At 37.9% G+C, this 27,109-nt stretch overlaps 1 protein-coding gene across 1 annotated transcript in view; it reads right to left on the bottom strand.

The window, feature by feature from the left end:
* Positions 1 to 26,867, bottom strand: part of MAN1A2 (mannosidase alpha class 1A member 2) — a 203,289-nt gene extending 176,422 nt beyond the window's left edge. Inside the window, exon 1 of the mRNA XM_006161400.3 lies at positions 25,935 to 26,867. Coding sequence (XP_006161462.1) covers positions 25,935 to 26,236 — 302 coding nt within the window. The 5' untranslated portion in view covers positions 26,237 to 26,867. The remainder of the gene's footprint in view (positions 1 to 25,934) is intronic.
* Between the last annotated feature and the right edge of the window lie 242 nt (positions 26,868 to 27,109).

Genomic DNA, 27,109 nt, shown 5'->3' with positions numbered 1-27,109 from the left:
TAAAAAAAAAAAGAAGAATTTTGTAGAATCCAAGAAAGCACAATAAAAATAAGTGAAGCGGTTATTTAAGTCGGTACTTATGTACAATACAGTCTAAGAATGTTTTTAAGAAATGGCTACAGGGCTACAGGACACTCAGCAACTGGTAGCAAAAAAAAACCAAAATGTTGAAACTATAGCATTCTACACAGCCTAGTGGCAAGTGACTAAAAGAATTAAAGACTATTCAAAAAGAAACACCACACTTAAAGATCATGAAGGAAGAACTTAAACTTGGAGGTAACAAAGAGGTAAAATGTTGCCAGCTATTATAAAGGAGTTGTTCACAAAATCATTCTAAGATGATTCTCAGTATATAGCAAAGGAATCTACTGTATTCCCACACAAAAATACTGTTATATAAACAGTAAAATCTTCCTGAATGTTATCATTTTAAGCCACATCATGTACTTTCCAGTGTACTGGTGATAGTTAAGAATCAAACAACATGAACTGTATCACATTTGGGTGAATCCCATTCTTAAGACAACATGTTGATAGAGAAGCCCACAGCTGTTTCTCAACACAAGTTATTGGTTAGCAAGGTGAAGGAGTCTGAGACTCAAAGCCAAGCACTGTAAAACCGAGTGAACCTCTGATTACTTTGGTTTACATAATTCCCACAAAACATCAACTGCATTAGTGTCAACTCCCATTTTAATAATATAGACCGACAGACCATCAACATAAACTGTCTTGATCTTAAAGTTTAGTTTAATATTCGACTATGAAAAGATTGTGTTCACAGGGGACCAGCAGTTGGTGTAATGGTTAAGTCACTGGACTCCCACGTACGTAGTCGACCACAGTCAGTCCCAGACCTGGTGGCTTAAACTCACATGGGACACATGTGTATGCATACCCAAGATCCCAAGAGGAGAAGGGATTGCAGTATAGCCATCCCTCCTGGAGGGTGACTTCTCGCTTTCTGTCTTTCTATCTCTCTCTGTCTTTCTGGCAAGCACACAAGCCCTACAGCAAAAACCTCTCAAAAAAAAAAGAGTATGTTCACATAAAGAGCTAGTATAGATTTTTCTAACTTTGATTTTAATAAGATTTCAGTTTGAGTGCATGCTAATTGCAAGTTAAATCAATGGTTATCAGTCACTGAAATAATTTCAGCTTACTTCAACAATAATCAACCAATATTTACATTTCCTGATAAGAGAAAAAAATGAAGAACTACCCAAGGAAACTCAAAAATCATACTATTTTAATAGTCTTTAGCCTGTAACTATAAACAAAAATTAAGTGTGTAGTTAAAAACCTTTCTACACAGAAAACTCCAGTTCAGATTTCAGTGGTAAATTCTATCAAGCATCTAGGTAAAAATTAATTCCAGTTCTACAGAAAACTAAAGAAGGAAAATTACAACATTACCCTGCCATAAAAATCAAACATATCATACAAAATTAAAGACTAATATTGCCCACGGACACAGAAACAAACTTTTCATGTTTTGGGGGGAGAGGTTTTTGCTATAGGGCGCGTGCGCTCACCAGACAGAGACAGAGAGACAGAAAGCGAGAAATCACCCCCCAGAGGGGATGGCCACACCGCAATCCCTTCTCCTCCATTCTCCTCTCAGGATTTTGGGCACACACGCACACGCGCCCAGCGTGAGTTTAAGCCACCAGGTCCGGGACTCGAACCGTGGTCGACTACGTGGGAGTCCAGCGACATAGCCATTACGCTAACTGCTGGTCCCAACTTCTCATGCTTTAAAAATTAGAATATATTTCTATATTCATGAATGATATTAGTCTTTAATTTGTAAGATATTTGTCTGATTTTGAAATAATGAAGTGGTGTTTAAAAATCAAAAAATAAAATTCACAATATTAACACACTTAAACAGAATGACTATATGGGCTAGGCTTACAAAGCAGTAGTTAAGCGTGTGCTTTGGGAGCCAGAACCCTCAATACCAATTACAGTTCAAATACCAGCCCTGGTGATTTGAAAACACACTGGGCATGTGTACATGCATGCTCAAAATCCTGATGAAATGGAGGAAAAATAATTTCAGCATGACCTATCCCACTGGGGAGGTGCTAGTGCTCTCTCTCTCTCTCTCTCTCTCTCTCTCTCTCTCACAAGTAAATGCACCTTCTAGCAATTAAAAAAAAAAAAGAAAGAAAAAAGAAAGACTGTATGATTACCTCAATCAATGTAGAAAAAGCACTAGACAAAATTTAGAATCCATTCCTAGCAAAATTTTTGAAAAATTAGTAATGCAGGAAACTTCCTAAACTGATAAATGGCATTTATGAAACACAGACGGCTGACATCATACTTAATGGTGAAAGACTGACTGCTTCCCTGCTAAGATCAAAAATAAGGGAAAGATGCCCATTCTTACCATTTCTATTCAACAATGTCTCAAAGGTTCTAGTTAATGCAATGGGGCAAGAAAAAAAGCATACAGATTATAAAGGAAGAAGTAAACTGTATTTATTCACAGATAACATGATGATATAAAAATCCTGGGGAATCTCAATAGAAGGAAAAAAACAATAAGGCACAGGTCAGACGAGGGCATGAGCAGTTAAGGCTGCTGGATCCCACATGGCCAACTGCACAGTTCAAGTCTCAGATCCAGAAGCTTGAAAAATACACACTGGGCACACATGCATGTATATCCAAAATCCTAAGAGAAAAATGGAGAAGGGATTGCAGTATGGACAGTCCTCTTGGGGAGTGCTTTCTCACTTTCCTTCTCTCCCCACCTCATGCCCCACCATGAGCACATAAACCCTAAAGCAAAGTTATACTTAAAAAACACAAAATATGGGTTAATTTTGCAAGATAAAGAGATGATATTCACAAATCAGATGCACTCCTATATGCTACCAAAGAGCAGTGAATTTAAAAAAAAAAACACTTACATTAACATGAAAAATATTAGTCTAGGGATAAATCTGAAAAATATGTACAAGACTTGTTAACTGAAAACTAAGTAAAACTAATGAAAGAAATTACAGAAAATTCAAATTAGTGAAAAGGTATATACCATGTTCATGAATCAGCAGACCCAATATTGTTAAGATGTCAACGCTCAACTTGACCCACAGATCTGATGTAATCCCAAAAAAAATTTTCAGCAAACTTTTGGAGGACTTATACTACTTATACTTCTTATAAAATTAGAGTAATTGAAATAGTGTATATGAGGATAAAAATGCACAATAACAAATTAAGGAAAAGATGTACCTATACAGTTTTTATCATGTTCACATGATTTGCAACAAAGGTGAAAAGAAAATTTAGTGGAAAAAGTAAAGTCTTCTTTTGCATAAATGATGTTAAAACACCAGGATACAATACTGTGTGAAATTCACAAAGGAAATTGTCTTCTCAACGATTGTATTCTGATTCCGGGATCAAAAAGCAAATAAAATAAATGTACACTGAATGGCTCCAATCTGAGAACCACAGTGTGTTAAGATTCCCTGATGATAATAATGAATGTCCTTGAGGTATTCTCCATATTTCAAGAGTCTAATGAAAATCTTATTTTTACTTAGGCTATATTCTATAAACTAATTTATAAATACCAGTGGGATCTATTTATCTGATCTGTATAGTCAGAGAAACTTGAAACTTGTGAGATATGGAACAAGTTCTATGCCTCTATCTCCTCAACTGTAAAATTCAAATAATATCTACTATATAGAGTAGAATTTCAAATGCTTTGACTTCTGAAAATTGTCTATCTTGCAACTAACTGAAACCATTCCTCTTAAGCAGGGATGCCTTCCTCATTATTAAGTATCTTGTAAGTAACAATTAATGTTTATTAAAATTATGTCAGTTCTCTAACTCTTAAAGCTAGAAATGTATTAAGATCGGTACTTCGGGACCTGCAGTTAGCGTAATGGCTATGTCACTGAACTCCCATGTAGTTGACCATGGTTCAAGTCCTGGACCTGGTGGCTTAAATTCACACCTGGTGCATGTGTGTGCATGCCCAAGATCCCGAGAGGAGAATGGAGAAGGGATTGCAGTATGGCCATCCCGCCAGGGCGTGATTTCTCGCTTTCTGTCTCTCTGTTTCCCTGTGTCTCTCTGGTGAGTACATGTACTCTACAGCAAAAACTTCTCCCAAAAAAAAGAAAAAAAGATTGGTACTTCAATGCTTTTTACAGCTCTCATACGTGTGTACCTTTTATCTGTTAAAATGGAAAAACAAACTACTATCCTTTCGTATTTAAATGATGGTGTCCAGATTCCTACTATAGCAGGCAATGCCTATTTAAACTAGACCTTGTATCCTTCCAGGTTCATCATCTATGTTGACCATAGCTTTTCATCCCCATACAATATATACACATACATATGCACACCAAGACATCCGGCAGGGGAAGACATGACTTTATTTATTCACATTAAGTAGGACAAGATGTTCTGCTGACTGCCAGGTAGGAAATGGCACACATCATCAGGAGCACTTGAATTTATACACATTAAGAACAAAGCATTCACAAATCAATTAAAGATCAATGTAGATTCCCTGTCACCAAGACAAGGGCCTGGTTTATAAATATATTGTTTGAAGGTTACAACAAAGGTTAGCTTATTGATTGATAGAATCAGCAGTTATATTTAGGGTTTAGTATTCCTAATCTTGCGATGTTAATGCAGGAAGGGTACACAAACCTTTGGTCAATTCCATGAGGTGAAGGTAATGATCATAAAATGCTTAGGAGCCTCATCTATGGCCTATAGCCAGGTTTCAGGAAGAAAGAGCAAAGAGGGAGAGGGGAAGAGAGTTCAATACATGATGCCTACGCACACCAATTTTTACCATTTATTTTGAAGGGAAAAAAAACAATGTTTTGTCAATTCAGTTCTCTTCCCTCAGGCTTCCCTATAGCCTAAGATTACAGTCTAAGAGAAGATATGCTCACAAAGGGGTAACTGAATCACATATTTAGATACCTATTATAAAACAAATCTTTTAAGACCCCTAAATTGTTTTGCTGTAGTTTAAAAACACATAATAAAAAAATTACCAAAAATCACTAACCTAGTATACAGGCTCTAAATAAAATAAAGCCTAGCCTTCCTGTAGTGAATCAGATACTGAAAAAGAACATAAACCCCAAAGGAAGAAGAAACTACCATGTACACAATAACTTCTACTTTCAATAGCTTATACTATTTTCATTTTTTGTTTGTCTTAGTCTCAGAGAATAATTTGGTTACTTAAGTCTTTTTTGATTAACATTATAAAAGGTATAAAAGACAAAGCTGAGTACCCTCTAAGTGGGGCAGTACCAGTCATTTTAAATCCCTAACAAAAAGCGCAAACTGGATGGAGTCTAGAAAATCTATTTGTATCTCTAAATACCATAGCCCAAGTAAGAACTTCACCTCCTTGTTTTATTATAAGCAATTATAATAAAACTTAGGGTTCTTTTCAGTTTAAAGTTTGTTAAGTTGGCAAAAACATAACCCCCTACCTATATTCAGAAATTCATTAGTATATTGGTAGCAGAATCCCTCCTCTATCTACGGGAGCCAGAAAGTTCAAGTGGCAACAGCAAGGGCCTATAACCTGTGCTTAGACAATCAGACACTACATGAAAGTATATACTGGGAGGAAGTGATAGAAAGAAACAGGGACTTGATTTAAGAAATCACTCTGAAAGCAGAGGCATCTAGTGTCCAAAGGCAGCAATGCTATATATAACCAGTGCTCAGTGATCAGCAGCACTGACTGATACCCTAGCTGTTCCTTAACCTTTGCTTTGGTTCTTTGTATCTAGCTTCATTTAATCATTTAATGCCTGACTACTTTTGTTCCTCCAGAAGTTTTTTTGCTATAGGGCACATGCGCTCATCAGAAAGAGAGAGAGAGACAGAGACAGAAAGCGAGAAATCACCCCTGGGGGGTGGGGGGGATGGCCATACCACAATCCCTTCTCCTCCATTCTCCTCTCAGAATCTTGGACACGCACGCACACGCACCTGGCGTGAGTTTATGGAAAACGGCTCCACCTACATGCTTAAAACTTCAATTTATTGAATATGGCATAGTTGGGAACAAGGTAGAAGGCAATAAACTAGTTCATAATTACTAGGTATTAATTACATAGTCAGACAGAAAGCACTGAAGAATTCTGGAAGAGAACAGGGGCACAGTAATATACTTGACAATATAGCCTGCTCTCCCAGCAAGGCTATTCACATGCCAAAATTGCCAACAGTTATACCCTCCATCGCAGACTAAGAAGCCCTACTTCACTCCTGGGAAGCAGCTTTCCTGCTCATTTACTTCAGACAAACCACCACCTGAGGAGAACACAAATCATGACATACTGTGAATCTCTCCTGAGAAAAGGCCTATCCCAATAGGCATCCATTTTGCCTGAGGCAAGCCGTTGGCTATTCAACTCCAAGTCTACAAGGAAAAGATCTCTCATAATCTGCTCCACCAACAGTTCATCTAGACCTAACGAAAGTTCATATGCTAAAAGTGAAGAAGTCAGACAGCACTAGTGAGTAAACTAAAATCGTAAATTCCAAATGCACTCTTCTACATTAAATCCAAATTTACTCTTTGCTTCTTTTTTTTTTTTTTTTGGAGAGGTTTTTTCGCTATAGGGCGTGTGCGCTCGCCAGACAGACAGAGAGAGACATAGAGACAGAAAGCGAGAAATCACCCCCCAGGGGGGATGGTCACGCCGCAATCCCTTCTCCTCCATTCTCCTCTCGGGATCTTGGGCACGTACGCACACGTGCCCGGCGTGAGTTTTAAGCCACCGGGTCCGGGACGCGAACCCCGGTCGACTACGTGGGAGTCCAGCGACATAGCCATTACGCTAACTGCTGGTTCCCCTCTTTGCTTCTTGATGCTAACATTTAAAACTTTCTCTTTCGTCAGATGGTTTCCTATAAGGTTCCACCAAGAGGAAGCACTAAAAGAAGGCCTGAAGGCATAGGATAGGATCTTGATAATGTTATGGTGAAATACTTACCAGAACACAATTCATCAAGAAGCTAGAACAACTAATATACATGTGCACACCAAACAATAGAATGCCAAAGAATATGAAACAAGCCTTGTCAGGTGCCATGGGGAGAGATACATAATTTTACAATTATAGGCAGAGACTTCAATAACTCCTTTTCAGTAACACCTAAGGCATCTAGAAAGAAGATCAGTAGAGAAGGAGACTTGAACACTATAAACCACATAGACTTAATAAACATATGACTACCATTCCACCCAACAACAGAATACATATTCTTCTCAAGCACATGAAACATTCTCTAAGACACACCATGCATTAGGCCACAAAATAAGTTCCAGTAAATGTGAAAAGATTAAACCACACATAGTTATCTTCTCTGACCACAATGAATGAAGTTAGAAATCAGTAACAGAAGGAAAATAAAAATTTACAAATAGGTGGATAATAAATTATAAACTCTTAAACCAATGAGAAAAAAGGAATTACATGGAAAATTAATACTTAAAGATGAATGAAACAAAAACACAACATACTAAAACTTATGGGAGAAAAAGAAAAGGGTTCAAAGGGAAAATCAAGGTAGCATATATCTACATTTAAAAGATCTCAAATAGGGCCAGCAGGTGGTGTGGCGGTTAAGGTTCTAGACTCCCACATGGATGACCACAGTTCACATTCCAGACCTGGCAGCTTGCTTTCTCACCACCCCCATCTCTCTCTCTCTTTAGTCAAATTAAAATAATAATAATAATTAATAAATAAAATAATTATAAAAAGATCTCAAAATCAGTAATGTAACTTTACAACTTAAGAAACTAAAAAAAAGAGCACACTAAACCCAAAACTAGCAAAAAGAAAAACAAAAGTAAAGTAGTAATAAGCAAAATGGAGAATAGAAAAAGAGAATCAAGAAAAATAAAACTGATTCTTTGAGATCAAAATTGACATACCTTTAGCTAGATGACAAAAAGATGTAAACAACTCATTTTTTTTAAAGTAGGAATATTACTAACAACCTTATAAGAAATAAAAAGTGTTAAAAGAGAATATTATTAGTAATTGTACACCAATAAATTAGGTAAGTTAAATGAACAGAACAGATTTCTAAAAACACACAAACTATGAGAAGTGACTCAAGAAGAAATAGAAACTCTGAACAGACCTATGACAGGTAAGGACTGAATCAGAAGTCAACAAGGAAAGTCCAGAGTGAGATGGTTTCCCTAGTAAATTCTACCAAACATTTAAAGAAGAATTGGTATCAATCCTTTTCAAACTTTTAAAAACACATGAGGACAGAATACTTCCTAACTCATTCTACAAAACTAATATTACTCTGATACCAAACCCAGCAAAGATACCACAAGAAAACTATAGACCAGTTTCTCTTTAAATAAAGATACACAATGCTTCAACAAAATAATAGCAACCTGCATCCAACAGTGTATTAACAGGATTATATACCATGAAGAAGTGGATTTTTATCCCAAAAATACAGAGATGGTTCAGCATTTAAAATTAAAAAAAAATAAATCAATCAATGTAATATATCTTATCAATAAAATGGCAGACCAGTCCCACAGCACAGTTAAGTAGTTAAGAAAGTCAGATCCTACATGGTGATCACAGTTCTAAGCCTGGCCCCAGTGGCTTGAAAAACACACTGGAATAGGGACCAGCAGTTGGCGTAATGGCTATGTCGCTGGACTCCCACGTAGTCGACCGCGGTTCAAGTCCTGAACCCGGTGGCTTAAAAACTCACGCCAGGCGTGTGTGCGTGTGTGCCCAGGATCCCGAGAGGAGAATGGAGGAGAAGGGATTGTGGCATGACCATCCCCCCTGGGGAGGTGATTGCTCGCTGTCTCTATGTCTCTCTCTGTCTGTCTGGCGAGCGCACACGCCCTATAGCGAAAACCTCTCCAAAAAAAGAAAGAAGAAAAACACACTGGAACAGACGAGGTGCATGCTCAGGATCCTGACGGGATGGAGAAACAGAGGAAGAGGACTCCAGTATAACCATGCTCCACTGAGTGGGTGGTGCTTCCTTTCTTCTATTCTGTCTACTGAGTGTATCTGTCCTTTGACAATTAAAACAGAGTAAGAGAATAAAAGACATGATCATCTTAATTGAAGCTAAAAAATAAAACAACGCATCTGAAAATCCAATGAAATCTAACACACTTTCAATGATAAATATCCTTAGTAAACTAGGAATAGAAACGAACTTCCTCAACGTGACAAAGGACTTTTATAATTTAAAAAAAAAATTTTTTTTAATAAAAAAACCTCAACTGTGGCTAGATGATGGTGCAACAGTAACAAAATACTCTGTGAAGCTGACCACATGGAAAGGTTCCAGGTTCACATCTGAAGACTTTCCTGAACATGCCAGGCATACAAATGTGCCCATAATCTGGGGCTGGCTGAAGCTGGGACTGGACTGAGGTATGAAGACCTGGTCCCTGTTTAGGTACCTGCCTATCTCTCTCACTTCATGGAGGGAAGAAAATTTTTCAAAAGAAAAATAACACTTGGGTCAGCAGGTGACACAAACATAAGGTAGCTGGATCCTACATGGCCAACTGAGTGGTTCAAGCCGTGAGTAGGTGGAAAATCATGCCAGACACATGTGTATGTGTGCCCAAAATCTGAAGAGGAGAATGGAAGAGAAGGGACTGTGGCATGGGCATCTCCACTAGAGGATGATTTCTCACTTTCCCTCTCTTTCCTCTCTTTTCCTCTGTCTCTCTCCAGTGAGTGCATAACCCTATAGCAAACTTAAAAAAAAAAAAAAAAAAGAAGGAAGGAAGAAAAACAACCTTTAGCTAACATCAGACTCAGTGGTAAAAGACTGAACACTTTCCTGCTAAGATTAGAAATAAGACAAAGATGCTCACTTTCACCATTACTATTCAACATACATAGGCAGTTCCAGCCAGTGCAATTCTGTAAGAAAAAATTAAAGGCATCATCCAAATTGCATCCAAATTGGATAGAAGTAATACTATCTCTATTCACAGATGACAATCCTACACACACACAGAAAATATCAAATAATTCACAAAATGACTAATACAGCAAATAAATCTATTCAACAAATTTGAGGGTACAAAATCGGTCATGATACCAGGTGGTGGGTGGGTGGTACAGTGGTAACACAACTGGACCCACATAGGAAAGATCCTGAGGTTGCATCCTAGGACCTACCTGAGCATACACACATGTGATCTGGGCCAGCTCAGATTGAGGGTAGACTGAAGCATTAGAAGCCTGTTGAGCTGCTTCTGTGTGCATGTGTGCATGTGTGTGTGTGTGTGTGTGTGTGTGTGTGTGTGTGTATGTCTGTCTGCCTGTCTCATGGACAAAAACATAATAATAAACCTCGGGGAAAAATAGCAAAAAAAAACACCAGTTGTGTTTCTATACACTAGATATTTAAAAATCAAAAAAGTTGAAAAAACAATCATATTTACAATAGCATAAAAAAGAATAAATACCTAGAAATAAATTTAACAAAGGAGATGAAATACTTACATACTGAAAACACATACTGCTGAAATAAATCAAAGACTACCTAAGATATAGAAAGTTACTCCCTGGTCATGAATTGGAAGACTTAATACTGTAAGGATAACAATAATATCCCAAGTAATCTAAAGATTTCATGTAATGCTACTGAAATTCCAAAGCCAATTTTGTTAAAATTGAAGTTAATTTTCAAATTCATAAGGAATTGTTAGCAGCTTCAAATAGCCAAGACAATATTGAGGGGGAAAAAAAATAACAAAGCTGAGATACTCACATATCCCAATATTAAAACTTACTACAAGGCCAGCCATACGGCCTAGTGATTATGGGAGCCAGATCCCACATGGCTGTACACAGTTCGAATCCTGGTCCAGCAGCTTGAAAAACAAAACAAAACAAAAAAAAACACTGGGCATATGTGCATGCCTGCCCAAAATCCCACGATGCTAGAGAAATGGATGAGGAGGGGTTATGACATGACCATGCCTTATTGGGTGGGTGCTTTCTCCCTTTCTGTTTCTCTGTCACTCTCCAACAAGCACATATCCCCTATGGGGAAAAAAAAAAAAAAACTAAGAAGAGTTTATACTGGCATAAGGATAGACATATAATGTTACAAATTAAACAGGACTGGGAGTCCAGAAATAAATCCACACATCTGTAGCTAAATGATTTTCAACAACGGTGCCAATACCATTCAATGGGGAAAGAGGTAATCTCTTCAACAAGTAGTGCTGGGACAACTGAATATCCACATACAAAATAATTATGTTGGACTAATTTCGCTTCATACCCAAAAATTAACATGAATCAACAACCTATATATATATATAGAAGCTAGAACCATAAATTCTATGAAGAAAAAAAGGGCTAAATCTTCTTGACTTTGGATTTGCAATAGATTCTTATATATGACACCCAAACACAAAACCAACAAATGAAAACAGATAAATTGAACTTTGTCAAAATTAAAAACATTTGTGCAAAGGACATTATAAAGACAATGATGAAACCTACAGAAATAGAGAAAGTATTTGCAAACTATGTATCTGACAGAGGTCTAATGTCTAAAAGATAGGAAGAACTCTTTTCAACTCACTGAAAAAAGACAAACCTCTCAAAATTTTTAAATGGACAATACAACTAGCAGGACATTTCTCCAGAAACGATATACAAATGGCCAGAAAGTAGGACCAGAAGTTGGTGTAATGGCTATGTCGCTGGCTCCCACGTAGTCGACTGCGGTTCGAGTCCCAGACCCAGTGGCTTGGCCTAGAATGGCTTGCATGCATGCCCAAGATCCCGAGAAGAGAATAGAGGAGAAGGGATTGTGGTGTGGCCATCCTCCCTGGCAGGTGATTTCTCACTTTCTGTCTCTCTGTCTCTCTCTGTCTTTCTGACGAGCACACGCATCCTATAGCAACAACCTCGAGCAACCACACCCTAAAAAAAAAACCAAAAAAAAAAAAAAAAAAAAAAAAGAAAGAAATAGCCAGAAAGTATGTGAAAAAAAAAAAAAAAGTTCAACATTATCATTACAGAAATGCAAATCAAAACCACAGTGAGATACCACATCTATATATCTAGGATAGATAAAATGAATCTTTTTTTTTTTTTTTGGAGAGATTTTCACTGTAGGGCGCGTGCGCTCGCCAGACAGACAGAGAGAGACATAGAGACAGAAAGCGAGAAATCACCCCCCAGGGGGGATGGTCACGCCGCAATCCCTTCTCCTCCATTCTCCTCTCGGGATCTTGGGCACGCACGCACACGCGCCCGGCGTGAGTTTTAAGCCACCGGGTCCAGGACACGAACCGCGGTCGACTACGTGGGAATCCAGCGACATAGCCATTACGCTAACTGCTGGTTCCCAAAATGAATCTTTTAAGTGTACATTAAGTGTTGGAGAGGATGTAAAAGATAGAACCTTTGTACACAATACTGGTGGAAAAATAAAATGGCTCAGCTGCTGTGGAAAAGTTTGGCAGTTTCTCATTTAACACATAATTATCATATGACATAGCAATTTCATTCCTAGTTACATACCCAAGAGAACTGAAAATAGGTACTCAGACAAATATGTACACATGTCCGCAAGCAACACTATTCACAATAGCCAAAAGGCAGAAACAACCCAAATATCCATCAGCAAATAAATGTGTAAACAAATTGTATATACAAAATCAATGAGGCCAACTCTATGGTACAGTGATTAAGTACTGTCCATTGGTAGACCCTACATGGCCGACTACAGTTCAAATCCCAGCCTTGGCAGCTTGAAAAATACAACAGGTGCATATGTGTGTGCCCCAAATCGTGCAAGATGAAGAAATAAAGAATTGCAGCATAACCATACCCCACTTGAGAGGAGAGGGGAGTTGAGCACATGCATTTTAAAAAAAAAATACATATACAGAGAGAAAGTCATAAAAAGGAAAATACTAATTCATGTTACAACATGGATGAATCTCAAAAACACTATGCTAATTGAAAGAATCCAGAAATGAAAGGTCTTATAGTGCATGATTTCCATTTACATGAAATATGTAAAACATAAAATCTATAGAAACAGAGAATAGATTAGTGGCTGTCAAGGATTGAAAAGGGGATATACAAGGGGTAATGGAGACTGACTGCTTAAAGGGTACATGGTTTCCTTTTGAGATGATAAAAATGTTTTCCAACTAGATAAAGGTATAGTTGCGCAACATTGTAAATGTACCAAATGCCATTAAGTGGTCACTCTAAAATGAATAATTTTATGTTTTATGACACTTACCTGAATAAGACAATGAGCACTTATTTATGAAAGAGTTTAGATGCACGAAGGGCAAACACAATTCTGAAGAACAGACTCTACCCTAAAATCAAGACTTTTCTAAAGCTATACTAATCAAAACAGTATGCTAAGAGTCAGCAGGTGGCATAGTGATTAAGGCTTTGGACTCTCATATGGCTAACCTCCATTTTAGTCTTGAACCTAGTAGCTTCTCACTTTCCCTCTCTCTTTCTGTCTCTTTTGAGACAAGTATATGTACACACCTTCACAAGCAACACTATTCACAATAGTCAAAAGGTAGAAACAACCCAAATATCCATCAGCAGATAAAGGCATAAACAAATTGTATGTATAAAATCAATGAGGCCAGCTCTATGGTGCAGTGGTTAAGTGCTGTGCATTGAGAGCTGACCCCACATGGGGTTCCCAATAGCATGCTATTCAAATGCAAATATACCAAAAGAGAAAGAGAGAATGGAAAAGAGAACTCAGACACCAGGCTGTGAATACGTGAAAAACTTTCTAAGGCAGAAAGTGCATTACAAACAATGGGAAAGGACAGACTCTTCAATAAATACACAGGGAAAATCAGAATCCCATAAATTTAATCTCCACTTCATCATATACAGAAATGAAAAACAAGTATTAATAGATTAAATCCTTACATAAGAAAAACAAAACTTTAAATCTACCATAATTAAAAATATATAAGAGACTACAACCTCAGGGTTGAAAAGCTTTCCCTATGTGAAACCCCAAAACTAAGACTGTAAAAGAAACATTGACAATCCAATTACATTAAGATTTAAGACTTTTTTATATTAAATAAACAATAAGCAAAACACAAAAATAAGGTTCCCAAGACAAGAAATGTTAATATATGCAACAACTTAACCAGAATGTATAAGTTTCTACAAATAAGAAAAAGGTAAACAATCCTAAAGGAAAACTGACAAAAAAAGTGAATAAGTAACTTATTAATGAGGAAATTCAAACAACCAATCAATTTTTTGTTTTAATTTTACCTCAGTAGTAACTAAGGGGACTACATAGTAAAATTGGCATCAGGAAGACAAAGCGTTTTAAAGTTAATAATATCATCGTTTGTGAAGATGCAGGTAAAACTGCAAATTCATACAATCACTGCAAAGGTTGTTAGCAACAAAATTTAGTGCCAACGATGCACATACCCTATGACCCAATAATTTAATGTTTTTATCCTTCAAGGAAAACACATGTGCCCAAGAACTAATGTACAGTATGTTTCTGTAACAAAGAAAAATGAAATTAACCTAGAAACCTATCAAAAGGGGAATATATAATACATATAATTTATATATGAATAATTGGAGGTTTAATTATATAATAACACCTAAGCAAATCATTGAACCAGAGCCTGAAATATCAACATACACAATTATAAAAATATGAGGGGTCTATATGGAAAATATGTATTCTAGATAAAACATACATGGATTTTAAAATAATTTTTAAAAATTTATGTACCAGGACCAGCAGTTAGTGTAATGGCTATGTCGCTGGACTCCCATGTAGTCGACCGCAGTTCAAGTCCTGGACCCGGTGGGTTAAAACTCACGCCGGGCATGCGTGCGTGCATGCCCAAGATGCCAAGAGGAGAATGGAGAAGAAGGGATTGCGGCATGGCCATCCCCCCAGGGAGTGATTTCTCGCTTTCAGTCTCTCTGTCTTTCTCTGTCTGTCTGGCGAGTGCACGCACCCTATGGCAAAAACCTCTCCAAAAAAAAATAATTTATGTACCAAAATAAACTAGTTTTAATTCCATTTTTTTCATGAACTTTTAAAAGTTCCCTTTTAATGTTGAGGAAAAACTTACAGAGTGATATGTAATGTTTAAAACCATGCAAAACTACATATAATTTATATCAACAACTATGTATATTATGTAAGTATAAAACTGTGTACTGAGAATAATGATTTCTTTTTTTATATATATGATCAATTATTTAATTAGGCTCTTGGCAAAAAATCTAGAACACCAATTTGTGAGGATAAACTCCATTCGTAAGGGCAAACACGGATTGCAGGTAGCCCTGGAGCTGAGGAACAGCTTTGACTTTTGGTAAAATTTGCGAGTCCACAGCTTTTTGATCAATTTTGCCTCGCTCTGAAATCTCATATTTCTCCTTCTCTTTGTCGAAGATCTCGCCTTCCTGGTGTCTGGGCTTCTGCGGTTTCTTTTTCTTGAAGTAAGCATCAGTAAGGTGCTTTGGGATTTTTACTTTGCTAATACCAATTTTCGTAGAGGTGGCAATGACAAATTTCTGGTGTGTTCTATGCTGTGGAACTCAACTGAGAACCAGCAATCCAGTTATAAGTAGCAAGCCACTGCTCAGCTACTTCAGGAAAACCACTCTCTTGCCTCTGTAGCATCCAGTGAGGATGATCAGAATGGTCCCAGGAGTGATGCTAGTTTGCAGCTTTCTAACATGCTGACTGAAGGGTTTTTTGTCGTGGCTCAACAGCTTTCGAGGCACATCTTCAATAGGAAGATACCTAGGCATTTTGCACAGTTTAACCACCCAGGTACCACCATTCTTGTCTCCACCAACTGGTTTTGTGACAGTCGCAAGAACCTTCTCCTTTTTCTTTTCGATCCTGGATTTAGTGGCCGAGTATTTCCTCTTGTACATGACCTAACTGGAAAACAGGGTAGACCGGGAGTATCTTCCGATGCCCCGGACTAGGACAGGGTTTCGGCTGCAATGGGACTTCCCCTTCTTGGGCTTTTTAGCCTTGGGGTCACCCTTTTTAACCTTGCCACTGGCATCAGCCATCTTGGCTTCAGGTTTCTTCTCCTTAGTATCCTGCTTTGCAGCTTTTTCATCTGCCATCTTGTATAGTGGGAAAGAATAATGATTTCTAACTCAGGACAAAGGTTTACCTCAAAAAGAGTAATCTTCATCTAAAATAAGAAAATGTAAAGATTTGACAAACCTAAATAATAGGTAGACAGAAACTGACTAGTATTATCTGGTAAGATTTTTATGGGGGCCAGCCAGCAGGTGGCATGGTGGTTAGGGCACTGGACACCCCCATGGCCAACTGTAGTTTGAGTCCCAGAACCAGCGGCTTGAGAATTATGCCAGATGCTTGTGCACGCATGCCCAAGGTCCCAAGAGGAAAATGGAGAAGGGATTTCAGTGTGGCCATCTTCCCTGGTGATTTCTCACTTTCCCTCTATCTATTTGTCTCCCTCAGTTGCTTTGATGAGCACATGCCTCCTATAGCAAAAAAAACCCTACTTTTTATGTATGCTTGAAATCTTTTTAAAACAAGAAAGAGGAGCCAGCAGGTGGCATGGTGGTTAAGGTGCTAGACTCCCACGTGACAACCACAGTTCAAGTCATGGACCTAGAGACTTAAAAATCACACCCTGGTACATGTGTGTGCATGCCCAAAATACCAGGAGGAAAACTGAGAAGGGATTGTGGCATGGCCATCCTCCCCAGGGGGTGATTTCTCACTCACTCTGTCTTTTTCCCTCAAGCACACATGCCCTATGGCAATAAAAACAAACAAACAAAAACAATCCAATGTGAAAATAAATCTCCAGTGCAGACTTTATTAAAACCATGAGCTAACAGGAAGTAGGTTCCAGCAAAAATCAGTGCCAATCAAAATAATCTTTTCTGACAGAATTTGCATGATTAGTAAAAATGAAAGCATCAAAATGATTTTCCAAGCAAAAGAATATATAGTCAGCCCAAGTTGTATTTTTATAATTTTCAAACAATAGCAAATAACATTTGCCCACTTAAAAAGTAATTAGTGTTTACCATGTACTATTGATTTCTAGTAAATATTTTCAACTTTCCAACATTAGGAAAGAGGGAAATTTTTTATATTTGTTTATTCATAATAGTGCACATGGGAAAGAGGGAGGGAAAAAAGAGAGAAAGAAGCACACTTGATGGAGTCTCATCATAGAGATCCTATTTCTCTGGCCATGATCTCATAAGGATCTCAGGTATGCACACATGCACCAGTAGTGTTTTCAAGCCCATCCAGCATCTTAACCGAAGTCAGGCATGTGGTTTCCAGAACTACAATTCAGTTTGCTACCAATTATGTTACCAGACTGGGCTGTGATCTAAATTTTACAGCATCTACATCTGAAAGATGAGTTTAGAAATACTTAACACACACTTCTGATGTGAAGATTAAATATATGAAAAATACTTATTATGTATTCACTACCATTTTCTTCCTTTTTTACTAAAAAAGAAAAAACTTAATATGGGGCATGTAAAATACTTTAGATACAGTTGTAGGAATAAGTATGTCCTAATAGGACAATATAAATTATTCCTAAGCTTGTCACTGTATTTTATAAAGGACCTTTTTAAAGACTATGCCCTACTCACTTGAAGACACTGTACCTCCTACCTGTATGTCTTAACTCTTAATACTTCCCTGCATTTTGTTTATGCCTTCTCTTGTGGAATTTGTCACCTTACCACAGACATTTATTCAACAGGCACAGACTTTGATTAAGGATCGCATGTACTTCAAGCAATAGAGTTATAAAGACAAGTTAAATAATCACTTGTCCTCAAGGAGCCCATGTTCTATTGGGGAAGTCAAATAAGTAAGCAAATTATTCTAAGACACTTTAAACATGCAATCATAGAGAAACATGAGAAAGAGAAAAAAAAAACTACCTAATTACACAGAAGATAAGGGAATAAATAAGACTATATGTGGAATTGACCTATATCTGCTATTAATTGGTAAAATAGTATTAACACGAACCTGGTAGAAGATCAAAAGACATTAGAGGATAAGAATCTCTTATCTGAAATGCGTGGGAACAGAAGTGTTTCAAATATCAGATTTTGGAGTACTTGCACATATATACTATCAGAATTTGGAGTACTTGTACATATATAATGAGGTATCTTGAGGATATAAAAGATATTTGAAAGCTAAAAATGGTTGGGACATCTTTGTTTCCCTTCACGATGCTAACTAAACTATGTGTTACAGGCCTGCATTCTGAACAAGAACCATCTCATGAAGTCAGACATGGAATTTTCCATTTGTGACATCATGTCTGTGTTTATTAAAAGTTTCAATTTTTGGAGCATTTCAGATTAGTGATGTTCAACCTGTATTAGGAAATAACATTAAATTAAAATAACTCAAAGTAATTCAAGCACAGATGTAAACAGTGGTGATAGAAAACACAATTTTAAACTAATGTTACAGAGGCTAAATAATCTATATAAATTTATGTCATTTTAGAAGGAATAGTCTGAGATTATGTGTTCAATACTTTCACAAGAAAACCCAAAAGAAATATTAATAAATAAGAGAAATTAAACATTTTATAGCCCTAAACTCTTCTTTAAAAATCCAAGAAAAAATTTATAAAGGCTATTATAACTTTTAGGGCAAATAAACAAACTAGTGCTTCAACAAATTTTATTTCCTAGGAACATTTAACTACATCCAATAAATACTATTCACTTATTATGAGCAATGTACATTATGTCATCTCCTGGAATTGCCAACACTCGCTGATCAATAGGAAAATGAGAGCTTACACTTCAGCGTTCTGCATTTTAACAATGCCTTTTATTAAATTGTGCATGTGCTCACCAGAGACAGAGAAAGAGAGAGACAGTGCATATATCCCTCCCCAAATGGGATACGGTCATACTTGCAATCCTTTTTCCTCCATTTCTCCATCTCATCAGAATTTAGAGCACATACGCAAAAACGCCTGGTGTGTTCTTTTAGCTGCTTGGAGGCAAAATTCAAACTGCTGTGCACCATGTGGGACTGGCTTTCTACTCACCTGGCTTTCCATGAACTTAAACCTCTAAGCTATAAGTCCAGCCCTTAACCATGCAATTCTAATACTCTAGTGTTTCCTGTGAATAAATAAATATATATATACATATACATATATATATGTATATATATACACACTTAATATACATAAAAGATATATTTAATAATTTTATAATACTGAACAATGAAAGCAAAATCACTGTTACTTTGCTTCCAATAAAAATTAGACTTTAAGTAAGAGTATATAAGTGTGGGACCAGCAGTTAGCGTAATGGCTATATCGCTGGACTCCCACATAGTCGACCACAGTTCAAGTCCCGGACCCGGTGGCTTAAACTCACGCCGAGCACGTGTGCGTGCGTGCCCAAGATCCCGAGAGGAGAATGGAGGAGAAGGGATTACAGCATGGTCATCTCCTCTGGGGGGGTGATTTCTCGCTTTCTATCTCTCTGTCTCTGTCTGTCTGGAGAGCGCACACACCCTATAGCAAAAACCTCTCCAAAAAAAAAAAAAAGAGTATATAAGTGTAATCTGGGAGCATCAGTCAAATTCAAGATGTCCCAAATCACTATAATGTTTGTGAAAGATACAGAAAATGACACAATTCAGACTATACAAAAAATACAAGCCATCACAAAGCTAATGTCAGAATAAGGAAAAACTCTTCACTAACATATTTTACAGAAGCAAGCTTCATTCATGAAACAAACAAAAAAAATGCACATATTATTTTATCCCAAGTGTACCTTCTCAGAGGCTCAATGAGAAAATGGAACAGAGAGGGACCTCGTATTTAGTCAGAGCTGTTAATTTCCCTTTCTACATAGTCTCTTCCCAATACTTACATTATCTAATTGCATTCCATGAAAAAGCAGTTCTTCTAGGATTTAAGAGAAGTAGAATAAACAACAGCACTCTGGTACAGAGAGGTAAGACAAAAAGCATCTTAGTGACTGTCCAACTGTACTCAGAATTTGGGAATTTCATAAAACCTTCTCTACCACCAAAACAGTTGAGACTACTGAAGATCTACCATTAGAAGAACAGGGAAAAACAGAATTGTACAGATCAACTTGTTCTCCAACTAGAGAGCTGAAAAGGATATCCACTCTATGATCAGTCCAAAAACATGTTGCAAAGGCATCTACACCACAATCTGCTGTTGACAAACATTAATTATCAACAGCTTTAGATAATTCACATCCAAGTAAAGGGAAGTGAGAAAAATAACAAGAGCCAATGAGGGGAACTACATTACATAGGAAATGAACATCCAGACTTAATAGAGAATAATGTGACCTCCCCTAAAAAGCAACAAAATGCTTTAAGTAATGTGTAGGATGAGACACGGAAGAGAGATGAGATGAGGAAAGATAGCAAGAAAATTCTAATCATAACAGGGAGATTAAAAATCTCTACCCTTGTTACAAAAAAAAGCAGTACCACATCAAGCAAAAATGACAAATCATGTACCAACAAGTGGCACAGCAGTAACACAATGCTCTGTTATGCTGGATCCATATGGAAAGGACCCCAGGTTATTTCTCAAGGCCTCCCTATACAAACCAGGTATTCAAGGAAGATACATACACACACACATAATTTGGGCTGTCTGAGGCTGAGGGTGGACCTGTCTCTCTCACAGAAGAAATAAATAAAATAAATAAATAATTTTTTTTTTTAATACAAGTCATGGCATGAAGAACTTAAATTCTCACTAAAGCAAACTGAAATAAGTGCAGTAATCATATATGAATAGAAGCTACTATACTGGACAGTATGGGTTTAAACTGATTATATTTAGTACAATGTCACACAGCTGTTAGTAAAACTAAGATGCAACTTTAGGTAATTCCAAAGCCTATTTTCTTTCCCTTTGAGTAAACTGTCAGAGGTAAACAATGCCTTACACTCAATTGTTCAATTCAAACTAACAAGCTTCTGACTAGACGATGAAATCTGTTGACTATTCAAATAAATGTTAAAAAGAAAAAGAAAAAAAAAAAACACAATGCCATATATATGATGCCATTATACAAAATAAATCAGTTTCAAAAAAAATTAATATGTAAATGTTTAATTATTTAGGCCTGTTATGCACACAAATTACAAATACATACTTTACATATATCAGTGTATAACGACATTCATAAATATTACAGCCAATTCCTGCTTTGGGTAGTTTAAAATAACAGATGCTAAAAATGACCATAATCAACACTGAACTATATACATTTGATATTATTATCATCTAGAGAGTGTAACATATTGTTTTAGAAAGTTGAATTATTTATAAACTACTTAGCAGAAGAGATACTGGTTTCCTCATAAAAACATACTAAATTCACAGATTATCATGTACATAAATTAAAGAATTAATTACAGTGTTTATTTCTTAGCAATCCATGGCTATGCCACCCGGAAATCCCGAGGGTATCCTGGACTCCTCTTCCTCCTATCTTAACCCCCACATTCAACCAACCACTATTTTTAGTGAAACTTAATAGCTTTACATCTTCCAAATCAACTACTTTTCTCTACTAATTTCTCTTCTTTTCCACCACCACCACTGTGATCTAAGCCAATAGCCTCTGTGATCTACACTTTTCCTCCTGCTCTTCTTTGTCCAGTAAATAATGACTCCAACCAAAGTGATTATTTAAACTCTTTAAAATGTTTAAACAGTTTATTGTTTTTATTATTTCAATGACTTCCCACAGTACCTACTTCCCATAGTACAATAGAATAGACCAAAATACTTAGCTACACATGCTCTGTGATCCTGCCTAGGGATTGCACACTCATCAACAACTAGGTTAAAAACTGATCCATTATATTTACTTACTTGGCACTTTTACTGACTGGCATAAAATGGAAAAGCGCATGCACCTCTAGAGGGAGCAGCTGGGTTCCAGTTGTGTGTGACCATCTGAATATACACACTTGAGTGTTACTGTATCATCTACAAATCTCCAAGAGAAATCAGATATTCAGACTTCACAGATTCATGCTGGCAACTAATTCAAACTTTTGTTAATGATAATAAAGAAACCAAAAAATCTGCATGCAGGCCAAATCTGACCTCTCCTCTAGTTGCTTCACGGAGCCCCACACTGAGCTGTACTGAACTTCATTAAGGATTTTTCAGGATTATCCTGAATAATGTCTTTTTTTCTTATACCTTAGGGTTGTCAAACATGTTGTATCCTCTGCTTAGACTACTTGTTCCCCCTGCCTCTACTTCACTTAGCAATCATGTACTCATTTTAAATTTCTAAGTCATCATTTCCTCAATGAAGCCTTTCCTATTCCCACTGCTCCATCCATCCACCTTCAAAGGCTAGGTGACTGTATTATGTGCAGTCCACTTTACAGCATCTAGTACAGTTTCATAATACTCAACACACCTCAAAAACAAAAATTATTATTTAATACCAATCATCTCCTCCCCCCACATGAGAAGATCTTTAAAATTATGGTTAATGTGGGCTAGCACGTGGTGGTGTGGTAAAGGTGCTGAATTCCCACATGGCCCACCAGTTAAGAGTCTTAGATAGGAACATCTTGAAAATCACACTAGGCAAGTGTGTGTGCCTACCCCAATCCCAAGAGCAGAATGGAGGAGAAGGTATTGCGGCGTGGCCATCCCTCAGAGGAGTGATTTCTCACTTTTTGTCTCTCTGTCTCTCTCCCTCTTTCTGGTGAGCGCATGTGCCATACAGGAAAAAAAAATCTCTCTAAAAAAACACCTGCTCAAGAGGGGCCAGCAGATGGCATAGCAGTTACATCACTGAACTTCCACATGGCTGACTGTGGTTCAAGTCTTGGACCTGCTGGTTTAAAAACCTCACCAGGTGCATGTGTATACATGCTCAAGATCCCCAGTGGAGAATGGAGGAGAAAGGACTGTGGTGTGGCCATCCCCCATGGAAGATGATTTCTCAATTTCCCTCTTACCGTCTCTCTCTCTCTGACTCCAGTAAACACACACACCCTGAGGCAAAAACCTCTTTAAAAAAAATTGCTCAAGAACACTCATCTAAGTCATGACAAACTAGAGTATAAATCCATGCAGCTTAACTCCAGGGTTTAAATATCAAACTATTATATTAAACTAATCCATTAATAAAGAAACACTAATCAAAGTATCTCTTAAAAACTATAAATGGCCATGACATATTTTCCATTACTAACAATAAAAGTAGTTTCCTCATCCCTCTATCCAATACCCTTTTATACACACATAACATTAAGATAAATTATCAATCTATATTTCCTAAATTAAAATTTTTTTGACCCACACTCAAAACAGTAGTCCTGGTCTTAGTATCACCTAATTCCATAAAAAATGCTATCTTTCTGAATTATTTTTTAAAATGCTAATGCTTATACAGCATTTTGATGCTTTGTATTTCCAGATTTTAAACTTATACTTAACGTAAAACACATTTTCTTGCTCAAATTAAATAATTCTTTTTGGGGCCAGCAGATGGTGTAGCAGGCAGTTACCTCACTGTACTCCCATGTGACCAACCACAGTTTAAGTACCAGAGTTGGTGGCTTGAAACTCAGGCACATGTGCATGCCGGAGATTCCTGGAAGAGAATGGTGGAGAAGGGATTGCGGTGTGGCCATTCCCCACTGAGGGGTGATTTCTCACTTTCCCTCTCACTATCTCTCTCTCTCTCTCTCAGATATAATAAGCAACAACAAATAATATACTATACAAATACAAAATAAACTGATATGACCAACAGAAATACAGAGATAACACAGGTAAAGAGAGAATCTCTTGCTAACTGAACTCTCACTATGATCTTCTATTTTCCTACATGTATCACTTGTTATCTGGAATCTTCAAAATTCAGTAGTAAGCTCACTTACTACCACTTGCTATAAGAACTCAGTAACTATTTTCACACTCCAAAGAGTGAAATCCCAGTAAGTAGTTTTGAACACAAGACTACACATGTACATAAATTCAAAGACTACATAGTTTTTCAGGATTCCTGTTTAAGTCATTTAGGTACAGTTTTCTAAATGTGAATAAGATGTACATATTTGTACATTCAAATTTTATATCTTACTTCTGTCTAACAGAATTTTTTATGTAAATATTTTTAAATGAGCCTATGACCATATTTTTTAAAAGCCTAGACTACAAAATATAAAGGAAACTTCTTGAGATATGACAGATAATGACGAGATTAAACAACATTAATGCATGGTACTATCAAGGAGCTCTGAAGCATTTTAACACTTCTTTTCAAATATTCACCAATAGCTCATATAAATACCATGGAAACTAAGATTTCAAGGGACAGAGTACTTTCTGTGTTAAATTATTTAGTAGCAAATTTCAAAACTCATACACATTTTTCTCTAACAAAAAGCAAAGGACAAAATTAAAGAGACAAATCCAAGAGTTCAGAAGTTGAAATGGCAAAATTTCCACATTAACTAAGCTACATAAAAGGAAAAGTCAGTTGTCATTAAAACTGTATTTCGGGAACAGCAGTTGCGTAATGGCTATGTCGCTGGGTCTCCCATGTAGTTGACCGCGGTTCGATTCTTGGACCCGGTGGCTTAAACTCACGCTGGGTACGTGTGCATGCTTGCCCAAGATCCTGAGAGGAGAAGGGATTGCAATGTTGTCATCCCCCCTGGGGGTGATTTCTCGCTTTCTGTCTCTCTGTAGCTCTCTTTCTGGCGAGCGCATGTGTCCTATAGCAAAAACCTCTCCAAAAAAAGAAAAAACAAAAAACGAAACTGTGCATTTCCCCCAATATTTAACTTAGACTCACATTTGAACCGAAACTTCTTAAAAATCTGTTACAGAAAAAATTAAAACTAACATCTTCTCGAAATTGATTTTTTTTTGTTTTTTACATACTCATTTTAAGTAATGGGGGGAATAAGTTTGAGGAAAGTAAGCTACTTTTCCAAACTATTCTTTGAACAATATGTGTGTGTGTGTATGGTAACTAGAGCTCCCATTTTAGACTAATTTGGCTATACTATCTCAAGAGCTCATTCCAGATTTGGTGACTTGAAAGAAGGTGAACCTCTTAATCAAATTCTAATTGCTGCTTGACACAGCCCACCTCTTACATTTAAATAAAAGATCAGAGCAAAATTAGATTTTTAAAAATAACTAAATATTGTATGCACTATTCACAAAGTATAATTACTGAAGATTCCATACCTTTAACTTGATTCTATACAAAGCACTAACACACACCCTCTGAAAATAGCAAAAATCGGGATATTCCGGCATGTTAAGAAATGACAGGTATATTCTGCCCATTTTCACCATCCTAAAAAGCAAAGATTTGTTAGTAAGCTTTAACTATAAGTCAGAATATGAGGGCTCTTGGCTACAGGAAGCCCACAGGAGCTGTCAAGATTCAATGTTACTTACTTTACATGGTGGCACGATGACTACATACAATCCATTTTTAATAGATGCAGGTGCAGCCCATGTAACTTTCTCTTTAGGTTAAATTTTCATACCTTCACTCTCAGGTGTCCACATTAGACACAGTAACTCTGAACACGAATGTTTCTCCTATATAAAATGAAAGAGCTGGACTTCATATGGGACTCTAGAAGTCCTTACAGTCTAGGGTTTTATTCAGCCAGTTCTGGGCTTTTAGTACAATTTATGGCTTAGGGAAAATTACATTTTACTTCAAAACAAAGAGATTTGATGCAATAACCGTACTTTGCACCACTATATGTTAATGCAAGAACTTCTGAAATCAACAAACCTGTGTCTATGTTCATCGGGTCCATGGATCAGGAAGACTCCAGGGTTTTTAGCTCCTTTGCCGGCATCTACATGAGGAATTAACACATCTTCTAAACCCAGATCAAAGCGTTTGTGTTTTGAAGAGTCTGGAAGGAAGAAGAATGCCCCAAAACACAGGGTGATGAAGGCACTAAGAATAAGGAGAAGGATGAACTTCTCAGAAAGTCTCAAGGTAGCCCTGTGATGTGGGAAGGAGGGAGGCCCCACATTCAGAGGTGGTATCCTGCGTCCAGACAGGGGCAGCAGGGCTGGAGTAGTCATCGTTCACGCTCTTGGAAAGAATACTTTATAAAGTTCTCATCTTATATCAAACGTACAATACATTGAACTGTTTTCAAAATCTTGGCAAAAATGAAGAGTTGTTGTGCTTTTTTAAGAGGGCACCTCTCACGCTTGTCCAATTACTTTCAGAAACGTGCTTGACGATCCCCCACCGCCTCAAACGATCACACGTTGCTGTCCCGTGGTGGCTTCTTTGCCATTTGGCTTTCAGTACCTCATCGGGTTATTACAAGTCTCCTCTTCATGCCGAGGGGTACTGGCAAGCCACACTGCAGAGAAGCTGCAAGGTGGGTTCTTCCATTCCTGCACCCCCAGTGAGATGCCCCACTGTGGTCTCCCGCCCCGAAAGGGAGCCTGTCGAGATCCGAGAGGTTGTAGAAGGTTCGCTTAATCGCCTCCGAAGCTTCTAGTCCACAATCTCTTAGGCTTACTGGGAGCAAGAATGAGGGTCTCCTCGGACGTCGGCCCACAGGGAGGAAGGGCTCCCACCTCGCTGGGAAGACGAGCGCGGCGCCCGGTGAAGTAGCAGGATGGAGTTCTCCGCAGCCCGCGCTCCGCGATGGCGCCCGGCAAGCTCCGGGGCCGGCCGGAGCTCCGAGGCTGCCCACTAGACGGCTGGCGCGAAGGGCCGTCCGACCCCCGTCCCGCCTCCCGCCGCCGCCGCTGTTGCTAGCGCACGGGTCTGTCAGGGAGCGGAACTTCCTCCTCCGGCGACCACTGAGCGGCCCGGGCGTGTGCGGGGGGAGGGGAGCGCGGCGGCCGCCCCCGCCCGACTCCTCCTCCTCCCGGCGGCCGGTTCAGTTAACCCCGGCGCCTGCTCCCCGAGCGGGGCCGCCGCTGCCCCCCCCGCCC

Source organism: Tupaia chinensis, unplaced genomic scaffold, assembly GCF_000334495.1.
Source record: "Tupaia chinensis unplaced genomic scaffold, TupChi_1.0 Scaffold138517_1, whole genome shotgun sequence".
NCBI lineage: Eukaryota > Metazoa > Chordata > Mammalia > Scandentia > Tupaiidae > Tupaia > Tupaia belangeri.
The sequence above is the reverse complement of the archived record's forward strand: the minus strand, read 5'-3'. Positions and strand labels throughout refer to the sequence as shown.